General features: G+C 35.7%; 3 protein-coding genes and 1 non-coding gene across 4 annotated transcripts; all 4 read left to right on the top strand.

Annotated features, from left to right (window-relative positions):
• The first annotated feature begins 2,267 nt into the window (after positions 1–2,267).
• On the top strand, positions 2,268–2,340 carry TRNAR-ACG. Its single transcript has one exon. It is a non-coding gene; the product is annotated as a tRNA-Arg (tRNA).
• Positions 2,341–5,898: 3,558 nt separating this feature from the next.
• LOC109163488 (pentatricopeptide repeat-containing protein At3g62470, mitochondrial-like) lies at positions 5,899–7,900 on the top strand. Its single transcript, XM_019312239.1, has 2 exons — positions 5,899–6,065; positions 6,182–7,900. Exons 1-2 carry the CDS (start codon positions 5,988–5,990, stop codon positions 7,685–7,687), a joined length of 1,584 nt encoding a protein of 527 aa, XP_019167784.1. The 5' UTR covers positions 5,899–5,987; the 3' UTR covers positions 7,688–7,900.
• A 1,900-nt stretch (positions 7,901–9,800) lies between these two features.
• Positions 9,801–11,247, top strand: LOC109163506. The gene is made up of 7 exons (XM_019312257.1): positions 9,801–9,947; positions 10,055–10,325; positions 10,412–10,508; positions 10,581–10,698; positions 10,784–10,866; positions 10,962–11,094; positions 11,191–11,247. Exons 1-7 carry the CDS (start codon positions 9,801–9,803, stop codon positions 11,245–11,247), a joined length of 906 nt encoding a protein of 301 aa, XP_019167802.1.
• Positions 11,248–22,680: 11,433 nt separating this feature from the next.
• LOC109163505 (ATP-dependent DNA helicase PIF1-like) lies at positions 22,681–24,249 on the top strand. The gene has a single exon (XM_019312256.1). It carries the CDS (start codon positions 22,681–22,683, stop codon positions 24,247–24,249), a length of 1,569 nt encoding a protein of 522 aa, XP_019167801.1.
• The last annotated feature ends 1,000 nt before the right edge of the window (positions 24,250–25,249 follow it).

Raw genomic sequence — 25,249 nt, 5'->3', positions numbered from 1 at the left:
GATAACTGAAAACAATTCTCAGTTTTGGTTTCTATCCATATTCCATAGTATATGGAAGTTTGGATTACTCCCTTATGAGGGATCTATTTGCAGACCTCGCTAAAGATAGGTTGAATCTTCATGGAGCTTGGCTCTCCATAGGGGACTACAACTCAGTTTTGAGTAGAGATGAAGTCTTAAATACTGATAATTTTTCTTCCATTCGATGCACAGATTTTAGCAACTGGATTTTCAGAGAAGGAATGATTGATCTTGGTTCACTGGTACAAAATTCACTTGGTGTAGGGGACTGGAGTTTCAAAGGGGTGCGATTAGAACGTGCTCTTTGCAATTCTAAATGGAGGATCCAATTCCCGAATGCGGAAGTTATTCCCCCTCCAATGTTCAGCTCAGATCACACCCCCTTCTGATCAGAACAGACTCAGCCAAAAAGATTAACAAGGAAAGGAGGTTCAGGTTTACTGTTGTTTGGACAACTCACCCCGATTTCCTTGGCTTTGCCAAAAATAGCTAGGATCATAGAGCAGAAATAAGGACAAGTCTAAAAACTCTTGCACAGAAATTAAATGAGTGGAACAATAGTACCTTTAGCAACATTTTTCATAGGAAGAAAACGACACTAGCCAGAATATAAGGGGTGCAATGCAGCCTGGCTAATAATTTTAGGCCAGATCTCTTAAAATTGGAAAAGAAATTAAGGAAGGAATTTGAGGAAATCCTTTTTCAAGAGGAGTTGTTGTGGTACCAAAGGTCTCGGGAAGATTAGATAGCGTCAGGTAATCGCAATACTCGGTTTTACCACAGCGCCACTGCGGCAAAAAGAGCATCCACCAAAATTAACACACTGAAGGGTGAACAAGGAAACCTGTTGTCTGATGATGAGAAGGCCCTAAGCTACGTGTGTAATTACTTCAGTCTTCATACAGTTGTTTACATAAAAAGACAGAATAAGTGGTCAGGAAACCTTACGTGGTAAATTCCCCATGCTGCATGAATCAACATGGCAACGGTTGAATGAACCTTTCATTCGAGAAGAGATTAAACAAGCATTGTTCGACATGCCGCCTTTCAAAGCTCTCGGACTAGATGGCTACCACGCAGGGTTCTTTCAACAAGCATAGTCAGTAGTTGGAGAAAGTCTAACTAATTTTGTGTTGAAAGCTCTCGAGTCTGGCAGCCTACCCGAAAGATGCAATGATACTTTGTTAACCCTCATTCCAAAGGTAATCAATCAGAGTCTGTTAGGCAACTGCGCCTTATCGGGCTCTGCAACATCTCCTACAAGGTTATATCCAAAACATTGACATCTAGATTGAAGACAATAATGACACAGTTAGTTGGGCATCAACAATCCAACTTTGTTCCCGGAAGGCAGTCCATAGACAACATATTAATATATCAAGAGGTGATCAAATCTATGAGAATGAAGAAAGGTGCAGCCTCTTGGATGCTGAAAATTGACCTTGAAAAGGCCTACGGGCTACAATAGGTTGTCTTAGAGTTTCATCCAATCAACATTGCAAGATATCGGCTTCAATCAGGCATGGATCAGAATTATCATGGCATGCATTTTGTCACCTAGGCTAGCTGTATCCTTAAATGGTAGAACATCAGAGTGGTTTAAACCCAGCCAAGGCATCCGCCAAGGAGATCCAATATCCCCCCTTATTTTCGTCCTATGCATAGAACGGCTGATAGATAGAAATGCATAAGGGTTACCCGAGACAGTCCATGTTTAATGCACTTATTCTTTGCGGATGACATGATTTTGTTTGGGGAAGCAACTGTTATCAAGTAGTGTTTAGACTCCTTTTGCAACCAATCCGGGCAGCGTGTCAACTTCTAAAAATCATCTATTCATTTCTCAAAGAACACCTATATAGACATGCAGGTGAGCATCTCCAACCTGTTAAACATTTTTGTTACAGAGGACTTGGGAAGTATTTGGGAGTGCCCTACTTCCATGGCAGACTTAAAAAGGATTATTTTGAGGGTTTAATAACAAGAATCTAAAGTAGACTAGCGGGATGGAAAATGAAGACCCTGTCGTTTGCAGGTAGACGAGTTATAGTCCAATCAGTGCTATCGGCTATTCCCCAGTATTAACCCTCGCCTATAGTTTCCTTAACTAAGATAGTGAACCCAACCACATCCGGCTTCTCCCATGGATTGTAAGAGTGTCTTGTGCAGACTTCTTTTTCAACGAGTTAATACAAATCATTTCCAATATTATAATTAATTGCAATTAAAACTACATAATAGCTAAGGACTTCATGGCTCAATGGATAAGGTGCTGGTCTACGAAACCAGAGACTCTGGGTTTGATCCCCAGTGAAGTCGAGCCTAACCACTTTAGTTGTACAAAACGAAGTAATTTATTTTTCAACTATATATAATTACTAGTTGTTTACGCGCTTTGCGCGAATGAAATAATGCTCAATGATTAATTTTAAATTAGTATTTCAAAGTATATCAATACAATATTATACGGGAGATGTTCATGCATAAGTAAATAAATTTTTGAATTTGTTTATTTAAATCGGTAATTTAAAGTATATAAATGCAAGATAATATATGAGAGATTGATTATATTGTCAATAAATAAATGTTTGCAACTTTGTAATAACGCTAGTATAAAAATGATAGTCTAAATAAATACTACTTTTGCATTAAAATTCTCTAATTCTTCTTAATTCTCTTTTGGGTAGTATTGTCATTGCCTTCATCTTCACTACATGTCATCTTTTTTCTTGTTTTTTTTTTTAATTGGTAGTGTGTCATGTATATTTATTATATTTGTATAAAATACTTGGTAAATAAATATATATAATATATTTTGTATTATAACTTTTATATTTAATTACCAGATAATGTAAAAAGAAGACAATTGACAATGTAGTGAATATAATAAATTAATAAATTTGAAGGTAAAGAATATTTGAATTGTAGAAAATAAAGATTTTTTTTTTTATAAAAAAGGAGGGGGTTACCCAAGAAACACGGACAATGACCATTCCCCCTATCACAAGGGATTCGTCGTGGGAACTTTGCACCGATTTGGTCCTGGTAAATGATGTCCCAAAGGTCTTGAGGCGAGTCCACAAAGTATCGAGTCCCGATCTGATGAGTCAGGGACCTAGTGGCCAACTTGTCAGTCACTCTATTTTGTTCTCGATACGCATCGTTGAAAGCCACTTCGTCAAAAGCCGTAATCTCACGCTTGTATTGGCGAAGAATGTTGTTACGAGGCTCAAACTCATCCATTCCCATGTCCTCTTGATGATAGTCATCGAGTCCCCTTCAATCACTAGCTTCCTAACACCAACATCCTTTGCGAGCCTGATGCCCTGCAAAACCGTCCAGGCCTCTGCTTCCTCGATTTTACACCTCCCGATATTGTAAGTATATCCTCCACGCCATTCGCCATTAGTATCCCTAAGAATGCCACCACAACCTGCATCTCCACTTTCCTTACAGCAAACCAACCAATTGGCGGTTTTTCCCACACTACCAAGGTCCAAGGCCTCAATGCAATGCGTATTAGTTCTCGCCGGGTTCCTGTGTTTGGTAAAGGCAGCTGCAACCTCGGCATCGTACCTCTGCACCTATGCTAGACCAATTGTAGGCTCAGTCTTGAGCCTAACAAAAAGCCTAGCTACATACAGGCTCAGGCACATGCCTAGGCTTTTAATTTTGGTAACAGGCTCAGGCCTAATTTTCTAAAACTCAGCTCGGCTCAGCTTGGCTCGCCCTATATTTCTACCCCGATCACCTAGTGAGCCTCGCAAAACCACTATATTTGACCACCCAAACGAGAAAATCTGAAGAATTTTAGAGGAAGACAAGTTTGGCATCCCAGTTTGGCGCCAACTTGATCCATAAGTCTAGATGCAATTGGGTGTCCCCCTTCTAATGATCTAAAAAGAATAATGAAAATAAAAACTTATCATAATTATTTTCAAAAAAAAAAAAAAAAAACTTATCATAATTTTTTTTTTTTGAAAGTTACTGGTCCTATTACATTGTAGTATCTGTTCATATACTTTCTCAACCTGCTGAAACACAAAGAACCAATAACGCCTCCACTGAGGCTCGAACTCATAATCTTCCAAATGGAAGTCCAACCCGGGTACCATTAGACCACATAGTCCTGGTAAACTTATCATAATTATTTCTCCATATATTATAAAATAAATTATTGCTCGATTGGGCTTTTCCCTTTTTTTTCATCACAGCTTAGTTTGAAAATCGTTTGGCCCAAATAAACTCTTGGGCTTTGAATCTTGATCACCCAGAGGGTATGATAAACTTCAGTTATATCGTGGAGGATTATGCACCGCGCATCAAAACGGTGCCTTTTTTTTTTCTTTTTTTTTTTTTTTTTTTTAAGTAAAGAAACAGCACGTTGTTAGTGTTAACGGAGTGACACTACAATGTATCTAAATTGACACAGCCTTACGTATTATTTTTATACTATCAAATAAAATTGCAGTTATATCAAAATGATACTGTAGTTGTGGTGAAATGAAACTGCAGTATATATAAAATGAAACTGAATAACATTTCACATATTTGAATGTATATTGTACAATGAAACTGCAATTATATCGAAATGATCATGTAGTTGTATTTTAATGAAACTATAGTGTATATAAAATCAAATTAAATAACATTTTCACATATTTGAGTGTATAAATATTGAATGAAACTGTAGTTATATCGAAATGAAACTGTAGTTGTGTTGAACTAAAATTTTAGTGTATACAAAATGAAACTAAAAAACAGAGTTATTTTTTTCGGAACGGCGCGAAACGGATTTCGTTTCTTTTCATTAAATAAAATGACGTCGTTTTGATGCGCGGTGCATAATCGATTATGCACCGCAGTGCACGATATAATTTGTCGATAAACTCTTAATATAATACACATAAACTCTTAACATAATCACATAAACATAAGTGTTAAAAAAAAAAGAAAAAAAGAAAAAAAAAAAAAACTATAACAGATGGAACGGTGTCCATCGCGTCAACTCCCCACCAACTTATAAAAACGACGTCATTTTGTGCCAGAGCGCACAATGCAATGTGCGCCCTGGTGCACGATATAACGATTGATAGAATAATTATCCGACATCTTGATTTAGGCAAATTGTGCTGTGAGCATGTGCTCACCATGCACATGGTGCACATGAATCTATATCCATAATTTCTATACTGTAGATCCATAATTTTCTAGACTCTCGGTGAGCTAAAATTATGAATCTAAAGTATAATGTTTAGCTCACCGCGAGTCTCGAAATTATGGATATACATTATAGAAATTATAGATATAGATTTGTGGTTAGAAATTATGAATCTAAAGTATAAATTTTAGCTCATCGAGAGTCTAAAAATTATAGATATACAATATAAAAATTATAGATATACAGTATAAAAATTATAGATATAGATTTGTGCGCACCGTACAAGATGAGCACGTGCTCACAGCATAACGATTGCTTGATTTATAAGAGGAATGGGCCGTTCCAGTGACCCAAATTGATAGCTTCGCCCAGAGCCCAATAATATAACCCGGTCCAAGACTCCGGCAGCCCCGGCAGGCGCCCTATCCGCCATGTCCAGTCCTCCACGGCGCCACCTCCAGTGCCGTAAGGAAGAGAGGAGAGAGGGAGAGAAAATTTGATTCAAGTCCATTACTGCCGTTCCTCCTTCCGGAAAGAGCATCGAACACCTTATTCTCATTTTGATTTTCAAGTATAGCTCGTTCGAAGGATAATCTGTTGCTTCGCGAACTTCAAGTCACAATCGGATTTTGAGACCTTCTTCGTGCCAATCGGGAACCCCTCAATAAGAAAGCGATAAACTTTAAAGCTTTTCTACGTTTTATCTCCGGATTTAATGTAGTCCAAATGGCAATCTATCTAAGAAACCTTCAAAGGCCGCTAAAGCTTAAAGCTTTACAGCTCTCTATTTCGCCGAACAACGGCAATGATAAACTTCTCCGCTTCTTCTCCGGCGAAGCCGTCGAACCACAATTGCAGATTCTTACTCGTCTGCTTCATTCCGGTAATCATAGTTGTCTCCATTATAATCGTTTCAAAGTTCCATTTGTAAGTGAAAATACCTCAAACTTGTATAATTACACCGATTTTTATTCAAAAAGAAAATTTCTGGACTTGAAGTACAGGGAATTCTGTAGTGGTGTAGATTCTGGATCTGAGTTAGAGAATTGTGAGAGTGGATACATTGAATCGAAAGCGGATCCGAGGGAGGTGGATAGGGTGTGTAAAGTGATTGATGAGTTGTTCTCTCTGGACAGAAATATGGAGGCTGTTCTGGATGAATGTGGGATGAATTTGACCCATGATTTGGTGATAGATGTTTTGGAGAGATTCAAGCATGCTAGAAAGTCTGCATTTAGGTTCTTTTGTTGGGCTGCTCAGAGGCCGGGATATGATCACGATTCAAAAACTTATAATGCAATGATGGCCATACTTGGAAAGACTAGGCAGTTTGAGACTATGGTGTCGGTTCTTGAAGAAATGGGCGAGAAGGGCTTACTTACGATAGAGACATTTGTAGTTGCAATGAAGGCGTTTGCTGCTGCAAAAGAGAGGAAGAAAGCTGTCGGGATTTTTGAATTGATGAAAAAGCACAAGTTCGAAGCTGGAGTTCAGACTATCAATTGTTTGCTTGATGCGTTGGGGAGGGCAAAGCTCGGGAAAGAAGCACAGGTTTTGTTTGAGAAATTGGAGAATAGGTTTACGCCAAATTTGCAGACTTATACTGTCTTGATCAATGGTTGGTGTAAGGTGAAGAACTTGATGGAGGCCGGGAAGGTGTGGAACGAGATGGTTGACAAGGGCTTTAAGCCTGGTCTTGTTGCGCATAATATAATGCTCGAAGGGTTATTGAGGGGTCATAAAGCCTCTGATGCAATCAAACTCTTTGAGGTCATGAAAGCAAAGGGTCCATCTCCGAATGCAAGAAGCTATACAATTTTGATCCGATACTTGTGCAAACAAAGGAAGATGGACGAAGCTATTGACTACTTTGAGGAAATGCTTGGCACTGGATGTGAGCCCGACGTTGCAGTGTATACCTGTTTGATAACGGGGTTTGGCAATGTAAAGAAGATGGACCAAGTCCACGGGTTGCTGAAGGAGATGCGGGAGAAAGGGTGTCCTCCCGATGCACAATTATACAATGCCGTGATCAAATTGATGACTAACCGACGAATGCCTGATGATGCCGTTAGAATGTACAAGAAGATGATCAAAAATGGGATTCAACCAACTATTCACACATATAATATGATGATGAAGTCATTCTTCATGGCAAGGAATTATGAACTTGGCTGTGCGGTTTGGGAGGAGATGAACTCCAAGGGATGTTGTCCTGATGAGAATTGTTATACTGTTTTCATTGGAGGGCTTATAAGGCAGGGGAGATCAGTTGAGGCTTGTAAATACTTGGAGGAAATGATGGAGAAAGGAATGAGAGCTCCTCAACTTGACTACAATAAATTTGCTGCTGATTTGAGCAGAGCTGGAAGCCCTGATACATTAGAGGACTTGTCTCGGATGATGAAATTATCTGGAAAATTTGAGGTCTCGAATCTCTTTGCAAGATGGGCTGAGATGATGAAGAAAAGTGTAAAGAGAAACACCCAATTAACTAATGTATGATATCTTAAATGATATTTGTCAATGACCTTGTGGTCAAGTGGCACGAAGTGACTCTCCTATATGGGAGGTCATGAGTTCGAGTCTCGCACAAAGTAGATTGAGAAAGTAGTTAAAAACCGATATTGCATTGTAAGATAATGTTGTAATTTCATTTCTTGAATTGCAACTACAATCTACCAAAGAGGCTAGTTGATGAATTGATATAAGGGAAAATTATACTATGGATCAGAGTTTATTTTGCATTGTGAACCATGGTCCAAAAATAACTTTATAATTTTTAAATTCTGTACGTGCAGCTAACCTAACATGTTATGTGCCTTAACATATTTTATACCTGTCCTTAACAATTTATATGTAGGTACAAAAATTTCAATTTTTTTTATAGGTACAGAAATTGTTAACCGCAAGTTTATAATGTGTTAACTATAAATATACAGAGTATAATTTTTAGATAATTCACATTGCAATATGAACACTTGTTCTTAGAGGCTTGGATAACAATTGTTGATATAGCCTATCATCTTGCCTTTTGACAATGCTCCTTAATTTGTATTTCAAGAATTCTTGCCTTTTCAAAAACCCAACTTCTTAATGCTGTTTATATTTGGGGTGAAATGGAAATTCAAAAGTCCAATTTTGTAAAAATTAAAAATCAAAAATTAAAACGAACTAATACTTTGTATTGCCATTTTAATTTGAGTTGGTCCAATCTCAATCAAATTTAATTTTGATTTGTATGATTACTTCTATTTCTAACTTGAGTTTCATGACTAGTTAGCCAGAGTTAAGGAAGATAAAAATAAATTGATTAAAGTTGATATTTGGTTAAAGACTCGCGGCAAAATGCATTCAAGAAAATCATTATTTAGCGACATGAATTTAACCGTGATTAAAACAAATAACTAATGCTAAAGATTTTGGCTCTCTTAAATGGGTGATTACATATTGAAACTTTAGTGGGAGACGAAGTTAAATCAACATTAAGCACAATTTAATTAATATCATTTTCAATTATATTTTTAATTTTAATCGCTATATAATTGTGAACTTTTCTATAAATCAAACTACAACTATTAATAACATGACTCTTTTCTTTTTTTTTTTTTTTTTTTTTTTAATAAGTATTTGAAAAGTAAAATGGGGTGAACAATTAAAAACTAGAAGGTTTCTAATTTCTATGTCGCGTGGATGATCTCATTCCTCCGTTTCCTACTCATTTTCATTTTCAAATTAAAATTTACTACCAATAGTAATTAAAAAGTAAATGGAAACAAGATAAATATGATAGGTAAAATGTGAAAAAGAGTAGTTGTTTAAAACTTATTATGGCCTATTTGGTTTTTGGTAACATAGCTGATAAGTCAAATTTGGTTGGTTTGACCAAGTTTGATTGATTTGACTAGTTATGTGTGATAAAATGACTTATTGTATTAGTTTATTAGGGCAATAAGCCAAACAAATATATTGTGTAAATGTAGAGAGCTGCGACAAATTAAGATGTTATCAAGTGAAAAAAATCCTAATAAAACATATTGTGCAATAATTATGCACGAAATGATAATTACAAAATAATTAAGGACGAAAATAATAATTACTAAAGAATCTTTATCTTTATTATATCTTTATTTTTATATATAATCTTTATATTTATATATCTATCATTATAATAAAACACTAAGTTTCTGCCTAAACCAAACTCCCGCCCAATTAAAACGACGTCGTTATATGTCCACAAAAAAAGATCTTAAATAAATGGTGCTAAACAAAGCTTAACGCGTGGAATTTAATTGTGCCGGCTACTTTTTGGCAATACCAAGTAAAATAAATCAAATTAAATAGACTTCTAATTATTACAGACTTCTAAACACAGTGTTCATTATAAACACTGCTTCGAAAACATATTTCTCAAACTGATTTAAATGTCTTCTGAACATGCTCTTGAAAACTGAAAGGTCGATAGCACCATTCATACTTCCCAGATTTTGAAATCCATAGTTTTACATTCTATATAAGCCTGTGTCGATGGAGAAATCCCCTCCCAACTTCAGGATATCTGCAGTTCGTATCACCTGCCATTTAGAAAAAAGAGAACCAAAATATCAGCAACTAAACCATGCCAATGTATGTTGCTGTAAAAGACATTGGCCCGCTCGATAGGGAGAAAGCAATAAGAGTCAAGTGTGTTAGATGCTACGAAATAGCTGAAAACAGAGGGTCTACAGAGATCAAGATTCGAGAAGTGTTGGTCTGCGATAAAGAGGTATTTTCGTTACATGTTTAATATTTTAGTTTACTGTTTAAGCTTTAGGCTTTACACAGATTTATGCTCTACACATGTTTTGTTTATTTCACTAATCCTATGTGCAGGGAACTTTCATACATTTGAACATGCAAAACAGTGATGTCAAAAAATACAAAAATGTTTTCATAGAAGGGAAGCTCTATTCAGTAAAAAACTTTTTGGTGTTCACCCACTATTATACTTACAAAACTTGTGATCACCAATATATGATTAGGCTAAACTATAAGACTCAGGTAAAGGCAATCAAATCGAAAGGTTTTCCTAATAAGATGTTTCAGCTAAAAACCTATGACTCTTTGAAAGACCCTACTCAAATCAATGACAAGGTGTTGTTTGGTAAGTATTTAGTTCATGTTTTTGCTATTTTTCATTTATCTATTTTTGTATTTGGTCTACTATTCAATTATTTTGTGTTGATACAGATTTAATAGGCAGAGTTGTCGAGATCCATGCTCCTGTTGACAAAATAATAGGAGGCAGACCAGCCAAACTTCTAGACTTTAAAATGGCTGACAATGAGTAAGTTTCATACTAACAACTATGTTCCTATATTTGTAATCATTATATTCTTTCTAACACACTTGCCTATAGGGGAAATACCTTACAGTGCACTGTGTGGGACAGTCATGTTGGTTCCATGCTACCATACTATGATTCTGGTCTTAAAGAACCACTAATTTTGGTTCATCAGCTTTGTCGGGCAAAAGTGGTCAATGGTAAGTTATAATGATAGATTATTCTTTTAATTTTTTTCTAGGTTTTCCATTGTTCATTAACATCTATGATGCTAATAGGTGATCAGAATTACTAGCTGTTATGATGCTACCCAACTTCATTTGAATGCATCTTTTCAGGAATTTGCTGATTTTAAGTCTCAGTAAGTGCCTGAAATATATTTGTTATCTACTGTCTACATTTTCTAAACTACTGTATCTGTAATTTATACAACTTATTCATAAATGTTACTTGTAGGTTAACTGCATCAAACAGCCCTTTATGCAGTATCAGCACTGCAACTGTGCTGTCTCAATCAACAGGAATTGATGACTTCACCAGTGGTGCTTTGACTGTAACTCCAGTAGCTGATTTGTTGAAAAAGAAGCAGGTTAGACTCTAAACTTTTATAAAGCCTTAATACAGTCCACAAAACTCATTATACATTTAATAAGACAGAGTAACCAAGTTACATTTTCTATGGCAGAATGGGGACTTCTATGTACCTGCTGAAATTGTGGCCATTGAAGGATCTTTTGGATAGATGTACATCTCTTGCATGTCACCAGGATGTAACGGAAAGCTTTGTGGACAATCAGGTGATCTGATTTGTACACACTGTGATAAGAAGTATCAAGAGGGCATGGCAAGGTATCGGGTCAAAGTTATTGTTCTAGATAAAGGTCTACGAGATGCTCCCTTCCTTTTATGGGATAGGGAGTGTTCTGAATTAGTGGGTATCTCAGCACACATTTTGTACACGAAGTATAATAAGGTAAAGTAACAGTACTGTAAAATTGTGGTATGAAGTTAATGCGGTGGGGAGGGGACCAATTTCATAAATTTGGTGATCGAATTGGACAGTTGCGGAGGAAGCAGGAGAATTTTCGTAACACACGAGACCCGGCAGCCCTTGCCGAGTACCAGCTGGTTGAGAATCAGCTTAAATAGTTGGAGGCCCAAGAGGATGTGTTTTCGAGACAACGGGCAAAGCAACACTGGCTCCGTGGTGCGGACGCCAACACTAAGTTCTATCACAGGTATGCCTCTGCGCGTAGAAAAAAGAACTATATTGCTAGTACAAAGAATGATGCTGGTGATTGGGTTGAGGGCGGTGGTATGCATGCGGCGATTTTAAGCTATTTTACGGGTATTTTTGCTTCTAATAATTTATGTTGTGATGATCCCCTTTTTGATGATTTTCCCCCCCCGTGTGTCTGATGAGCAAAATGTGATGTTGGATCGCCCTTTCAATGAGGACGAGGTAAAAACAGCTCTTTTTTCAATGTTCCCGGATAAAGCACCGGGCCCGGATGGAATGAATCTGGGCTTTTATCAGCATTTTTGGTCAATAGTTGGGGATGATGTGACTCGGTTTATAACGCATGCGTTAAACTCAGGTGAGTTCCCGGAGGGATTAAATGATACCAACATAATTTTGATTCCCAAAAAAGAAGTGCCCGAAACAGTTGCGAATTTAAGACCGATTGCTCTAAGTAATGTCATATATAGAATTATGGCTAAGATGTTGGACAATAGAATGAAAACACTTATGGGTGATCTCATCTCAGAGTCCCAAAGTGCTTTTATTCCTGGCAGGCTAATAACAGATAACATCTTGGTGGCGGCGGAGGTGGGACATTACTTAAACAGGAAACAGTGTGGTGCTGTGGGATGGAGTGCATTGAAATTAGACATGTCAAAAGCTTATGACAGAATGGAGTGGACGTTCCTGGAGAGAATGTTGGTTGTTTTGGGTTTTAGTGAGAGGTGGATCCGGCTTATTATGCTATGTGTGACAACGGTGAACTAACTGTGATGGTTAATGGTGAAGTAGGGGGACGGGTCAAACCGACTCGTGGACTAAGACAGGGGGATCCTCTCTCCCCTTATTTATTCATTATCTGTGCTGAGGCGCTTTCGATGTTGTTGCAAAAGGAACAGGTCACAGGATCAATACATGGGTGTAGAGTGGCCAGGGGGCACCTCCAGTATCACATTTGTTTTTTGCAGATGATAGTCTGCTTTTTTTTTTTTCAAAGCAAATACTCAGGAAGCAAGTGTCATCAAGCAATGTTTGATAAGGTATGAGAAGTTATCTGGGCAGGTGGTAAACTATAATAAATCCAATATATGTTTTAGCAGGAATACTGAAGGAGGGATAGAATGCAAGTTGCAGGGTGCCTGGAGGTTGAGCAGGCAGATAACTTTGGAAAGTACCTTGGCCTGCCATCTTTTGTGGGCAGAAATAAGAGAGCTGTTTTTTCTTATGTGGAGGAAAAAATCATGCAAAGGATTGGATCATGGAGTAAAAAGATGTTATCTCAGGCGGGTAAGGAGGTGTTATTGAAAAGTGTAGCGCAATCTATGCCTACGTTTTCAATGAGTGTCTTTTTATTGCCTGAAATAGTTTGCTAGTCCATTAAGCGAACCATGAATAAATTCTGGTGGGGAAGTGGAAGAGACAGGGGAATGCATTGGAAGGCATGGGATAGATTGTGTGTCCCTAAGAAGTTTGGGGGTTTGGGATTTAAGGAGTTAAGAGCATTTAACCTGGCTATGTTAGGAAAGCAGGCATGTCGTTTTCTTACCAACCCAGAATCACTTGCTGCAAGAATATATAAGGCTCGCTATTACCCCACTACTGGTTTTGTTGATGCTACTATTGGGAGTTGCCCGAGTTTCTGTTGGAGGAGTATAATGGCGGCTCACACAATAGTCACGGCTGGGGTGCGATGCACGATTGGAAATGGACAGTCAACTCTAATATGGGGTCACCCATGGCTGCAGGATGATCCTAGCCCCTTGATACAAACAAATATGCTGGAAGAGTTAAGAGAGGCGCGAGTGGCAGGTCTAATTGATCCACAAACAAGCACATGGGATCCACATATTTTATCTGATCTCTTTATCCCCGAGGATGTGAACCGAATACTTATGATTCCTGTAAGCCCAGACTATGATGACTCATGGTATTGGATGGGGGACCCAAAAGGGACATATACAGTAAAAAATGCTTATAGGCGAATTGTGGGTGACTATGAGAGTAACCCAGGAACTTTTGATAAATGGGTCAAGATGTGGAAGTTGAAAGTCCCACCCAAATGGAAGACATTTTTGTGGAGAGCCATATGTGATATCCTACCTACTACCACTAATTTGATTATAAAAAGGGTGGAGGTGGACCCAATTTGCCCAATGTGTGATTTAGATCATGAAGATGTGTTGCATGCTCTAGTGCTCTGTGAATATTCTACACTAGTTTGGAATATAACACAATTGCCAATAACAAATATTGTTGCAGATTCCTTTTCATCATGGTTAAAGGCGACTATGACGGTCCTAACGGAGGAACAAACACGAATTATGATAGCTGTCCTATACAATATTTGGAGAAGCCGCAATGCTGCTGTGCTGTATGGGAACGAACCATGGTGCGGCCGGCGAATGTGGTCAGGGGGCGGTAGTGGCGGAGCAGGCTTTCAGCGCAGCACACCACCGCCATGCACTACCGGAACCAGCGCCAAACACGGGCCAAGACCATCACGAGACCGGCGCCACTCTACGTTGTTATGTGGACGCGGGGTTTCGCCAAGGGACCGGGGAGGCCACGTATGGAATTGTTTTAATATCACCCGAGGGGTCCTTCGTAGCGGCAAAAAACGGCAAGTTACCGTTTTGTTTTTCACCACTCATAGCCGAGGCACTGGCCTATAAGGAAGCGCTTTCTTGGCTTACAGAAAGGAATATCACATCAGCAAGTTTACTCAGGGATTGTATGGTTTTGCGGAGTACCATGCAGCAGCGAACCACACCCATTTACTCTTATGTTGGGGTAGTGATTGACCAATGCAGAACTATTATGTCTTTGTTTAGTTCTATTTCGTTAAGCTATATTCCTAGACAGATTAATTTACATGCTCATACTTTAGCTTCGTTAGCTTTTGCTCAGGATCATTCTATGTACTGGGATTCTATCCCGCCTGACTCTATTATAGCTTTGATCAATTAATACAATCGGCAGATTGATTTAAAAAAAAAAAACAGTACTGTAAAATTTAACACATTCATATGAACTCTGTTTGTCTTTTTTTTTTTTTTTTTTTTTTTTTTTTTTTTTTTTTAAGTATGCTATTTTCTGTATTTTAGGTTTCTGACATTCCAAGAGAATTGGAATCCTTAGTTGGTATGAGAATGGTATTTAAGATATCATTAAAATTGGAGTTCATGAAGGGAGCTAATTCAGCCTACACTGTGATGAGAGTTCTAAGGGATGAAGTCTTAGTGTCAGCATACTGTTCTAAACTTATTGAAGATCAAGCGAAGGACTTGATGACAAAAATGATAGATGAGGACGAGGAGGAAGATGGGGAATCTGATCAGGTTGTTATTTTTAATAAAGTAAAATAAATATTTACATTTTTAAGTCTATGTTTGACATGTTTTGGACTAAATCATCTTTTAATATACAGGAAGCTTCTAATAGAGACAATGAGGTCAACAGTCTCAAAGTCTAGACATTGAACTTGAAGATTCTAATAGTGTGAAGATATCGCTTCTGGATCAATTCTCCTCCTCTATGAAGGGAAAAACTGTTGTTGTTAAACAGGAAAAACTTTAAGATCTGGGATACTATAGACTATTACCACATTTATGTGGTTTTTATCTTTTGAAACTAATCGCTTGCCCTGCTCAATTTCTCTGTGTTTGTGCTGAACAATTTCAGTTTGTTTCAATCTAAAATAGACTCTTTGCCTTTGTTGTTTACCTATGATTTCTTTTTATACACTGTGTTTATTAGTTTATATTGTTAGATATATGAAACTGTATGCAGGACAAGAAGGAAGGGAGCAAGCAAACAATGTAAGAAGGAACCAAACACAAGGAAGCAAACACAATCACAATCAGTTAAGGAAGCAAACACAGTCAACCAGTGTACCACACAATGGTTTAAACTGATTTAATTATACCCATCTGCTAAATGTATATCCAAGTACTAAGTCTGTATTTTAAATTATACTCTATCTACTGTAATAAAACTCAGTATTTGCACTATATACATACTGCTATATTACTTTCAAACTCACACAGTTTAAATATCATCATTAGCAAACTAACAAAAAAGACAAACATCTAACAATAGTAAAACAGTTACACTGAATAGAGAACATATAATCAATCAAACACACTAATGATGTAAATTAAAAAACTAAAATTGAAAGTAATCAAATATAGATAGTCCTACATTCTAGACCTTTAAATCAACATTACTTTAATTTAGATATATAATTGGTCAAGTTCAAATGTAATTCAACTTTAAGGATAAAATTCTAAACAAAATAATAGATTGATCAGTGTATAAGTATATAGTCCTATATTCTACACTTTTAAATGAACAATACTTAAAAATTAAAATTGACTTGGTCAATTGAAAAGTAGATAGTCAATTTTAGCAGTAACTCAATTAAACCAAAAAACCAGCAATCAAAACAAATTAAAGAAAAAAAAGAATTTTATTGCTCAAAATTTAGTTTAAACAATGATAGATGATACACATTCTTATGAAACATAGCTGAGTAATACTTCTCTTTATAGAATTACAAAATCACACTGCTTTTTAGTACATTTCTGTAAAAAGTACACAATAGAGGAGTAGAGGACTATTTTTTATGAAAACTAACCTAAAAGAACCTTACTTTAATTTAGATATAGACTTGGTAAAGTTAAAATTTAATTATACTTTAAGGACAAAATTGTTACCAAAATAATAGATAGTCCTACATTCTAGACCTTTAAATCAACATTACTTTCATTTAGATATAGACTTGGTCAAGTTCAAATGTAATTAAACTTTAAGGATAAAATTCTAACCAAAATAATAGATTGACCAGATTATAAGTATATAGTCCTATATTCTACACTTTTAAATGAACAGTACTTAAAAATTAAATTTGACTTCGTCAATTGAAAAGTAGATAGTCAATTTTAGCACTAACTCAATTAAACCCCAAAAACAACAATCAAAACAAATTAAAGAAAAAAAAATAGTTTTGGATTGCTCAAAATTTAGTTTAAACAATGATAGATGATACACATTCTTATGAAACATAGCTGAGTAATACTTCTCTTTATAGAATTACAAAATCACACTGCTTTTTAGTACATATCTGTAAAAAGTACACAATAGAGAACTATTCTTTATGACAACTAACCTAAAAGAACCTTACTTTAATTTAGATATAGACTTGGTAAAGTTAAAATGTAATTATACTTTAAGGACAAAATTGTAACCAAAAAATTTGATTGATCACAGTATAAGTAGATAGTCATATATTCTAGACTTTTAAATGAACATTACTTAAAAATTAAAATTGACTTGGTCAATTAAAAAAAAATATATATAGTATAGCTTGCTGAAAATCCAATCTAATTATGATTGTCATAACTAAATTTAAAACCTTACTAAATTGAATACATTACTTCAAAATTAGTAAAAAAAAAAAATGAATGTATTCAAGAAACTTTTACAAATTTTAGAAAAAATATGATACACATTTTTATTTGACATAGCTGAGTAACACTTCTCTTTATAAAAACTACAAACTCACACTGCTTTTTAGCACATTACAAAATCACACTGGTATTTTCAAATTGACAAACTATATCATCATGTCAATTTCTGTAAAAAAGTACACAATAGAGGACTGTTTTTTTATGTCAACACATCTAAAATATAAACATTTCAACAACTACAATTTACAATAAATGTACATTAGTTACATTTAGTGTTTAAATGTGTTACCATTTGTACATTGCATTTTTAATTATGTAACACGGTATTGTGTGGACCATGGTTAATGTATTTTCGATTTTAATTCATGTATTATTTCTTAAAATTAAAAGCTTCAAAAAATATTTGCCCATTTTTAATTATTTGTGTATTTAAGGTACATTATTTTTCTAATAAATGTACATTAGTTACATTTAGTGTTTAAATGTGTTACCATTTTTACATTGCATTTTTAATTATGTAACACGGTACTGTGTGGACCATGATTAATGTATTCACAATTTTAATTCAATGTAATTATTTCTTATAATTAAAAGCTTCTACAAATATTTCCCCATTTTTTTTTTTGTGTATTTAAGGTACATTATTTTTCTAATAAATGTACATTAGTTACATTTAGTGTTTAAATATGTTACCTTTTTGACATTGCATTTTTTTTATGCTAAGCTGGTACTGTGTGGACCATGGTTAATATATTCAGGATTTTAATTCATGTATTATTTCTAACAATTTTGTATTTGTGTGGCGCAGAAAATGTAGACAACCACAATACCATTTTGAAAGAGAACCATAATAATACAGAAATGGAATACACACCACAAGCAGACTCTAATTCAAATGACAAACCAAAAAGTGTTCTTACAACAGGTAAACCATTGCACGGTACCAAATTCATATTTAGTGAAATGTATTTTCCTTCTACTAACAGGTTATAAATGATTAAAACAATGTTATGTCTTTTCAGTTAATAAAGAATCTTTGAATATACATATTGGTACAAGAAGCATGGAATATACGACAAGCAACAATAAATCAAGGCATTTTGTGTTAGGAGGACGAACGCCATATTCGTTCAGTGCAACAAGCGATATACTTAACGGATGTTTTTTTGTAATTCTCAAATTACATAATTGTTATTATTCCAATTACAAAGCTTATACAATAGTCATTACAAATGTTGCATATGTTATATAAAAGGTACCTACACTATGTCTGAGAACCAATGACCCGAGCTACAGGATATATCAAATGGTAAGATTTCTTTATATAATTTATTGTGCTTAATAAATATTTTTATTTTTATGCCAACTAAGTTGTAAACTACAAATTAATTAGGTACCACAAATTGCAACAAAAGGGCATGCATTGATAAGTGAAAAGTTGTTATCCAGTGTAATGTGGTCAACCGAGATTTGTTTAAAGATTTTGAAGAAGTTTCCTGATGGTTTTTGGGTTTTCGGGCCAAAGGAGGTCCAACACAACCTTTAGCTGGAGGATACACCTTTCAATAAAATGAGTGTCTCAAAAGAAAGAAAATGCTTGCTTTGAATCTCCTCTATTCCCTCTCCGGGTCCTATTTTTTTGTGTTTGTCCTCTACAAGAGTGGAGGAGCCTTTATATAGCGGCTCCTCCCCCACTGACTTGAAGGCATTTAATAGCCGACTTCAAGACTAATTAAGTTTCGAGCCGTTGGTCGCCTTTACTGAGTCGGCCAACGGCTCTCTCAAGCTCGTAACAGCCGGACCAAGTACAGCCTTTTAATGCTCTAACGGTTCCCTGTTTAAGAGTCTCTTTGATGATCCCAACGGCTCCTTGAGCCGATTCTTTCTCTGGGTTTGGGGCCTGACCGACTCCTCGCCCTCGCCCCAAGCTCCTGCTGGGCTTTTCTTTAGCAATCCTGAGCTTGGTCCCTGTACTTGGGCCTGGGCCGACTCCTGGACTCGGCCCAAGCACCCTCCGGGCTTCTCCCGATGCTAGCCCACCTTTCCTGCCTTGTGCTCTCTTCTTTGGGCCAATCTTTCCTGGGCCGGGGTCCTCACCCCATCATTTCCAATACTAACCTAATTTCAAAAACCGTGGAAGACAATTCTGGTACGTTTAATATTCAATTATCGTATATTCAAGATTTTTAGTGGTTTAATTGTGATTTTAAACTGATATTGACTGCTTACTTAGAAACGAATTATTAGTTTTTGGAAACTAATCTGTTATATTCTACGTAGGATTGTCACCAATTACACACCAACATATCCGAGACGGTGCAGTGGAACAGTCATCGTGCACAAACCAAGCTACATTATTTTTGCAGTCATCAGCGGGAGTTTCTAATTTGAACAAATCATATCCTGAACAACCAGATACGTCTCAAGTTTCAGAGATGCCTGCTTACAATGGTGGTATGTGTAATATTATTCGTTCTTCTAATTCATATGTTCTAATGAAACTAATGGGTTTGCAATTATCAAATTAGTGGAATACAATGATCTTGGTGATGCAACTATAACATGTCAACACTGTGGAGCGCTTTTTTGGTACGAAGAAAGGACACACAAAACAGATAACCGCGGCCCACCAAAATATAACCACTGTTGCAACAATGGCAAGATTCAACTGCCATAAACGATGATGCCACCACCAGCGATATATGATCTTTTTTTTGGAGAAGGAGACAAGCAATTCCTGCACAACATTAGAACATACAATAGTATGTTCTGCTTCACGTCGATGGGTGGTAAAATAGACCGAACCGTCAACAAAATAGGTGGTCCACCAATTTTCCATATAAATGGACAAAACTTCCACTACGTTGGTAGTCTCTTGCCGGTAGACAGAAAAAAACCTCATTTCGCACAATTGTATATATATGACACCAATAATGAGCTAGGAAACCGTGTCAATTCTGTAAGGTAAGTGTGCAGGCTTTTATTTATAAGTTTTATGCACATTTAGTTGTTGAATTCATTTAAAGGCATGTTCTGATTATTTACGTATTCGCTTTTTAGGCAAGATGGTCAACAAAATAACATCCATGTGGAAATTGTTAATGATATTCAACAAGTTTTGGATGACAATAATGTGTTGGTAAAAACATTTCGCATGGCACGAGATGAACTACAAAATAATCCACTAGCTGAGGTTAAGATCAAATTGCTTGGCAAGAGATCGAAGGATGCGAGAACATACAATTTGCCACAGGTTTCAGAAGTAGCTGCATTGATTGTTGGTGATATCGATACCAATATTGGAGAATGCGACATTTTGGTGGAAACAAAGAGCCGTCTATTGCAAAGAATTAGTGAATTAAATCCATCTTACTTGCCAATGCAGTACCCTTTATTGTTCCCTTATGGAGAGGACGGTTACCGGGAGGACATTCCCTTCTCAACATTGAAAGGAAACACAGCTGGTGGACGTCAAAGGATAAGCCCTAGAGAATATTTTTCATACCGTATCCAGTCTAGAATCTCGGAAGTATCAACTTTATTGCATTCAAAAAGGCTTTTCCAACAATTTCAGGTTGATGCCTATACAATGGTGGAGTCCGGAAGGTTAATATATATAAGGACACATCAGAAAAGTTTGAGGTGCGAATCATATAATTGTTTGAATGATGCATTAACACGCGGTGAACTTGACCCCACTACTCAAGGAAAAAGAATAATATTGCTTCGAGTTTTACGGGTGGTGCTAGATACATGATACAAAATTACCAGGACGCCATGGCGATCTGTAGATGGGTTGGATATCCAGATTTGTTCATAACATTTACCTCCAACCCCCCAAGTGGCCTGAGGTACAACTCTTCTTGAATGATATAAAATTAAAACCAGAAGATCGTCCTGACATAATATGTCGAATATTCAAACTAAAGTTGGACGCCCTACTATCAGAATGCCGGAAGAACAATTTATTTGGGCCAGTTATTGGAGGTACATAAATAAAAAACCACTATTTTAATGATGCATTTTGACACCATAAAAAGGTTAACATAGTTTGCTCTATTCTTAAATTGGTTCTTTTTTCAATGTTTACCGTGATCTATACCATAGAGTTTCAAAAAAAAAAGGCCTACCGCATGCTCATATACTTCTGTTTCTAGATAAAAACAATCGAGGACAAAGTGGGGTAAATTTGGACAATATCATTTCAGCTGAGTTACCTGATCAAGAAACTGATCCAGAATACTTCAAAGTAATTAAGGAGTTTATGATGCATGGTCCTTGCGGCAGAGCACGATTGACTTATCCATGTATGGCGAATGGTAAATGTACTAAACACTTTCCCAAAAATTTTGTTAATTGCTCAACTGTGGACGAAGATGGTTATCCTATATATCGCAGACGAGACAATGGTCGTTCTGTGATGCGCAATGGTATTCAGTTGGATAACAGGTACGTTGTACCACACAATAGACATTTGTTGTTGAAGTATGGGGCTCATATTAATGTTGAATGGTGTAATCAGTCCCATTCAATCAAGTATTTGTTCAAGTACGTCAACAAGGGAAACGACAGGGTGACAGCAGAGTTTTACAAAACCAACAGCAATGAAGATTGTCAGAAAGTTGTTGATGAAATAAGTATGTTCTATGATTGTCGGTACATTTCACCGTGTGAAGCATCTTGGCGATTATTTGGATTTGATATACAGTTAAGGACACCATCTGTTGAACGATGAAGCTTTCACTTGCCAAATCAACAAAGTGTCGTATTCGTAGATGATGATCCAGTTGATAACATACTAAGCCGTCCAACAATATTACAAAGCATGTTCTTAGAATGGTTTGAGGCAAATAAAACCTACCCTGCTGCCAGAGAACTCACATATGCTGAAATGCCAACTAAATTTGTATGGAAGAAAGATGTTAGGAAATGGCAACCAAGGAAAAGAGGATTTGCAATAGGTAGAGTTTTCTATGTGCCACTTGGTATAAAGGAGATATTTTATTTGAGATGTCTTTTGAATAAAGTGAAAGGGCCAACAAGTTATTTGGATATCAAAAAAGTTGAGGGTGTGCAATATGAATCTTTTAGGGATGCGTGTTCGGCAAGAGGATTAGTAAACGACGACAACGAATATGTTCATGCTATAGAAGAAGCAAGTCAATGGGCGACAGGTTTAAATTTGAGAAGATTGTTTGTCACTCTCTTAATGTCAAACTCCATGGCAAAACCAGACGTTGTGTGGGAAGCTGCGTGGAACTATTTGTCTGAGGATGCACAATTCAAGATTAGAGAACAACTGGGAATTACAGGTAATATTTTGTTTGTATAGTTTCATGTTATACAAATTATTTTTATACACATACTTATAATATGCAATTAATAATACTATCAAATATTTGATTTTATTTGAAGATGAGAAAAAAATTTTGCACTTAGGGAGATAGAAATAATACTTTCTGCTATGGGAAAGAGTTTGAAAGACTTTCAGTCGATGCCATTACTGGATTTAGAGAATCATGCTAGAACCACCAACCTGTTGATGCAAGAGGAATTAGCATATGATATGAATGTCATGACAGAAGAGAATGATAAGTTGGTGCAACAACTCACCGAAGAGCAAAGTGCTATATATGACATTGTATTGCAAGATGCTGAGAATAATCTCGGAGGCCTATTTTTTGTTTATGGATACGGTGGAACGGGAAAAACATTCTTATGGCGAGCATTGTCTTCTGCTTTAAGGTCAAAGGGTGAGATAGTCTTAAACGTGGCATCAAGTGGCATAGCTTCTCTTCTACTACTAGGAGGAAGAACTGCACATTCAAGATTTGCAATACCAATAGCTGTCAATGAAGATTCAACTTGCAATATCAGCCAAGGTAGTCATTTGGCACAGTTGATCATGCAAAGTAAGTTGATCATTTGGGATGAGGCACCGATGATGCATAAATTTTGCTTTGAAGCTTTGGACCGTGCCAAAAATCCAAAAAACTTGGATATGACTTTTGGTGGGAAAACCGTGGTGTTAGGTGGAGATTTCAGACAGATTCTACCAGTCATTCCAAAGGGCACAAGGCAAGATATTGTGGGCGCATGTATAAATGCATCATATCTTTGGAGAAGCTGTAAAGTATTTAGGCTAACAAAGAATCTCAGGCTTAGGTCATTGCAATCAGATACTGAAGTTAAAGAGATTGAAGAATTTGCAAAGTGGATTGCTAATATAGGTGATGGAACAATTGGTGATTCTTTGCATGGAGAATGTGAGATAAATATTCCTGAAGAATTTGTGCTAACTTGTGTTGAAGATCCAATTTCTACAATTGTTGATAGCATTTTCCCAATGTTCCGCAGAGGTCACAGTGATATTCAATATCTAAAAGATCGTGCTATTTTGGCACCAACTTTGGATATTGTGGATGCAGTAAATGAATACATGAATGACTATAATAATGCAGAAGGAAGGACGTATCTCGATTGTGATTCGGTTAAATCTGATTCAAATGTTGACATGCTGGCTGATCTACACACTCCGGAATTTTTAAATGGATTAAGGTGTTCAGGTGTTCCAAATCACTCATTGACTCTAAAAGTTGGCTCACCAGTTATGCTTTTGAGGAATATTGATCACTCATTGGGGTTGTGCAATGGTACAAGAATGATCATTTCAAAGTTGGTAGATCATGTTTTAGAAGCTCAAATACTATGCGGGGCAAGTGCGGGTACAAAGGTCTTAATTCCAAGGATGCCCTTAACACCTTCTGATCCAAGATTGCCTTTTAAGTTCCAAAGGAAGCAATTTCCACTGATGTTGTCATATGCAATGACAATAAATAAAAGCCAGGGGCAGACACTATCCAACGTGGGTTTATTTTTTAAGAGGACGGTTTTTAATCATGGTCAAATGTATGTAGCAGTGTCAAGAGTTAGTAATCCTAAGGGATTAAAAATTCTTATTTGGGATGAAAATGTAAAATCTAAAAATACGACTACAAATGTCGTATACAAAGAAGTATTCAATAATGTATAATCAATTTTAAAGAGATCAATATCCTATTATTGTTTTGACAATTATAATATCTATCATTATAATATGTATACATATTGTCGTACACCGCACGGGTGCAACTACTAGTATATATAATAAAGCATAATCTAGTCACAAAATTTTCCCTCCAAAGTGTGAATGCATTTTGATAGAAACAAGATTAGCAAGTATGAATGTATTAATTGTGTGGGTAGATGTATTCATGTGTATTTATATTTTATAAATTATATTTTCAAAAAAAAATATTTTATAAATTATATTTTATTATTATAGCTCTATCTCTATCTCTATATATATTAAAACATAATGAAGTATGGAAAAAAGTTTATTGTGTTCAAATTTATTCGTAAATTTTATATTTAATATAATTTGTGTATATATTCATTTAAACCTCAATTATAATTAATTTGACTACACATATATATAGAGGAGAAATTAGATATAAAATAAATATAGTTCTTACATAAATAATATTTTTCAAAAATAAGGTTTTGGTGGAAATTTTCGACAAATATTGCATGTTATTTTATTTACAAGTTTTATTTAAATACATTAGTTATATAATTAAAGTAGTTATTTCAAATTCAAATTCCTTTAAAAAAAATCAAATTCAAATAATAATATAAATAACAATAAACTTCAAAATCAACATAATAATAGCATAATTAAAATTTTAAAAATATTATATATTATATTGTATAGTTATATATTAATAAAACAAATTAATTATAAAACTAATTATAATTGAGCTCAAGAACTCAAGTACGTTTTTCTGTTTTCACAACCATTACTTTCTTTGCTAATTCAGAGAATGTCAAAAATTTACGGAATAATTGATAAATTTATTAAATTAATAATAGTTCGTGCATCGTACGGGACAATTACTAGCTATATGAAAAGAGCAACTTAAATATGAGTTTGGGTAAAAAATGGACTAGAGATAAAAATAACAATTACTTCCTAATAACATAAACATGAAAAT

The sequence above is a fragment of the Ipomoea nil genome, unplaced genomic scaffold (assembly GCF_001879475.1).
Source record: "Ipomoea nil cultivar Tokyo-kokei standard unplaced genomic scaffold, Asagao_1.1 scaffold3030, whole genome shotgun sequence".
Lineage (NCBI taxonomy): Eukaryota > Viridiplantae > Streptophyta > Magnoliopsida > Solanales > Convolvulaceae > Ipomoea > Ipomoea nil.
Note: the sequence above shows the minus strand (reverse complement) of the source record. Positions and strands in the feature narration are given on the sequence as shown.

What these genes read in the sequence shown, in the direction of transcription:
- LOC109163488 (XM_019312239.1), top strand. Translation starts at nt 5,988, where the DNA reads ATGATAAACTTCTCCGCTTCTTCTCCGGCGAAGCCGTCGAACCACAAT. An exon ending in TACTCGTCTGCTTCATTCCG is followed by an intron (nt 6,066 to 6,181) that starts GTAATCATAGTT and finishes CTGGACTTGAAG; the next exon opens with TACAGGGAATTCTGTAGTGG.
- LOC109163506 (XM_019312257.1), top strand. Translation starts at nt 9,801, where the DNA reads ATGCCAATGTATGTTGCTGTAAAAGACATTGGCCCGCTCGATAGGGAG. An exon ending in CAATGACAAGGTGTTGTTTG is followed by an intron (nt 10,326 to 10,411) that starts GTAAGTATTTAG and finishes GTGTTGATACAG; the next exon opens with ATTTAATAGGCAGAGTTGTC. An exon ending in TTTAAAATGGCTGACAATGA is followed by an intron (nt 10,509 to 10,580) that starts GTAAGTTTCATA and finishes ACTTGCCTATAG; the next exon opens with GGGAAATACCTTACAGTGCA.
- LOC109163505 (XM_019312256.1), top strand. Translation starts at nt 22,681, where the DNA reads ATGGGAAAGAGTTTGAAAGACTTTCAGTCGATGCCATTACTGGATTTA.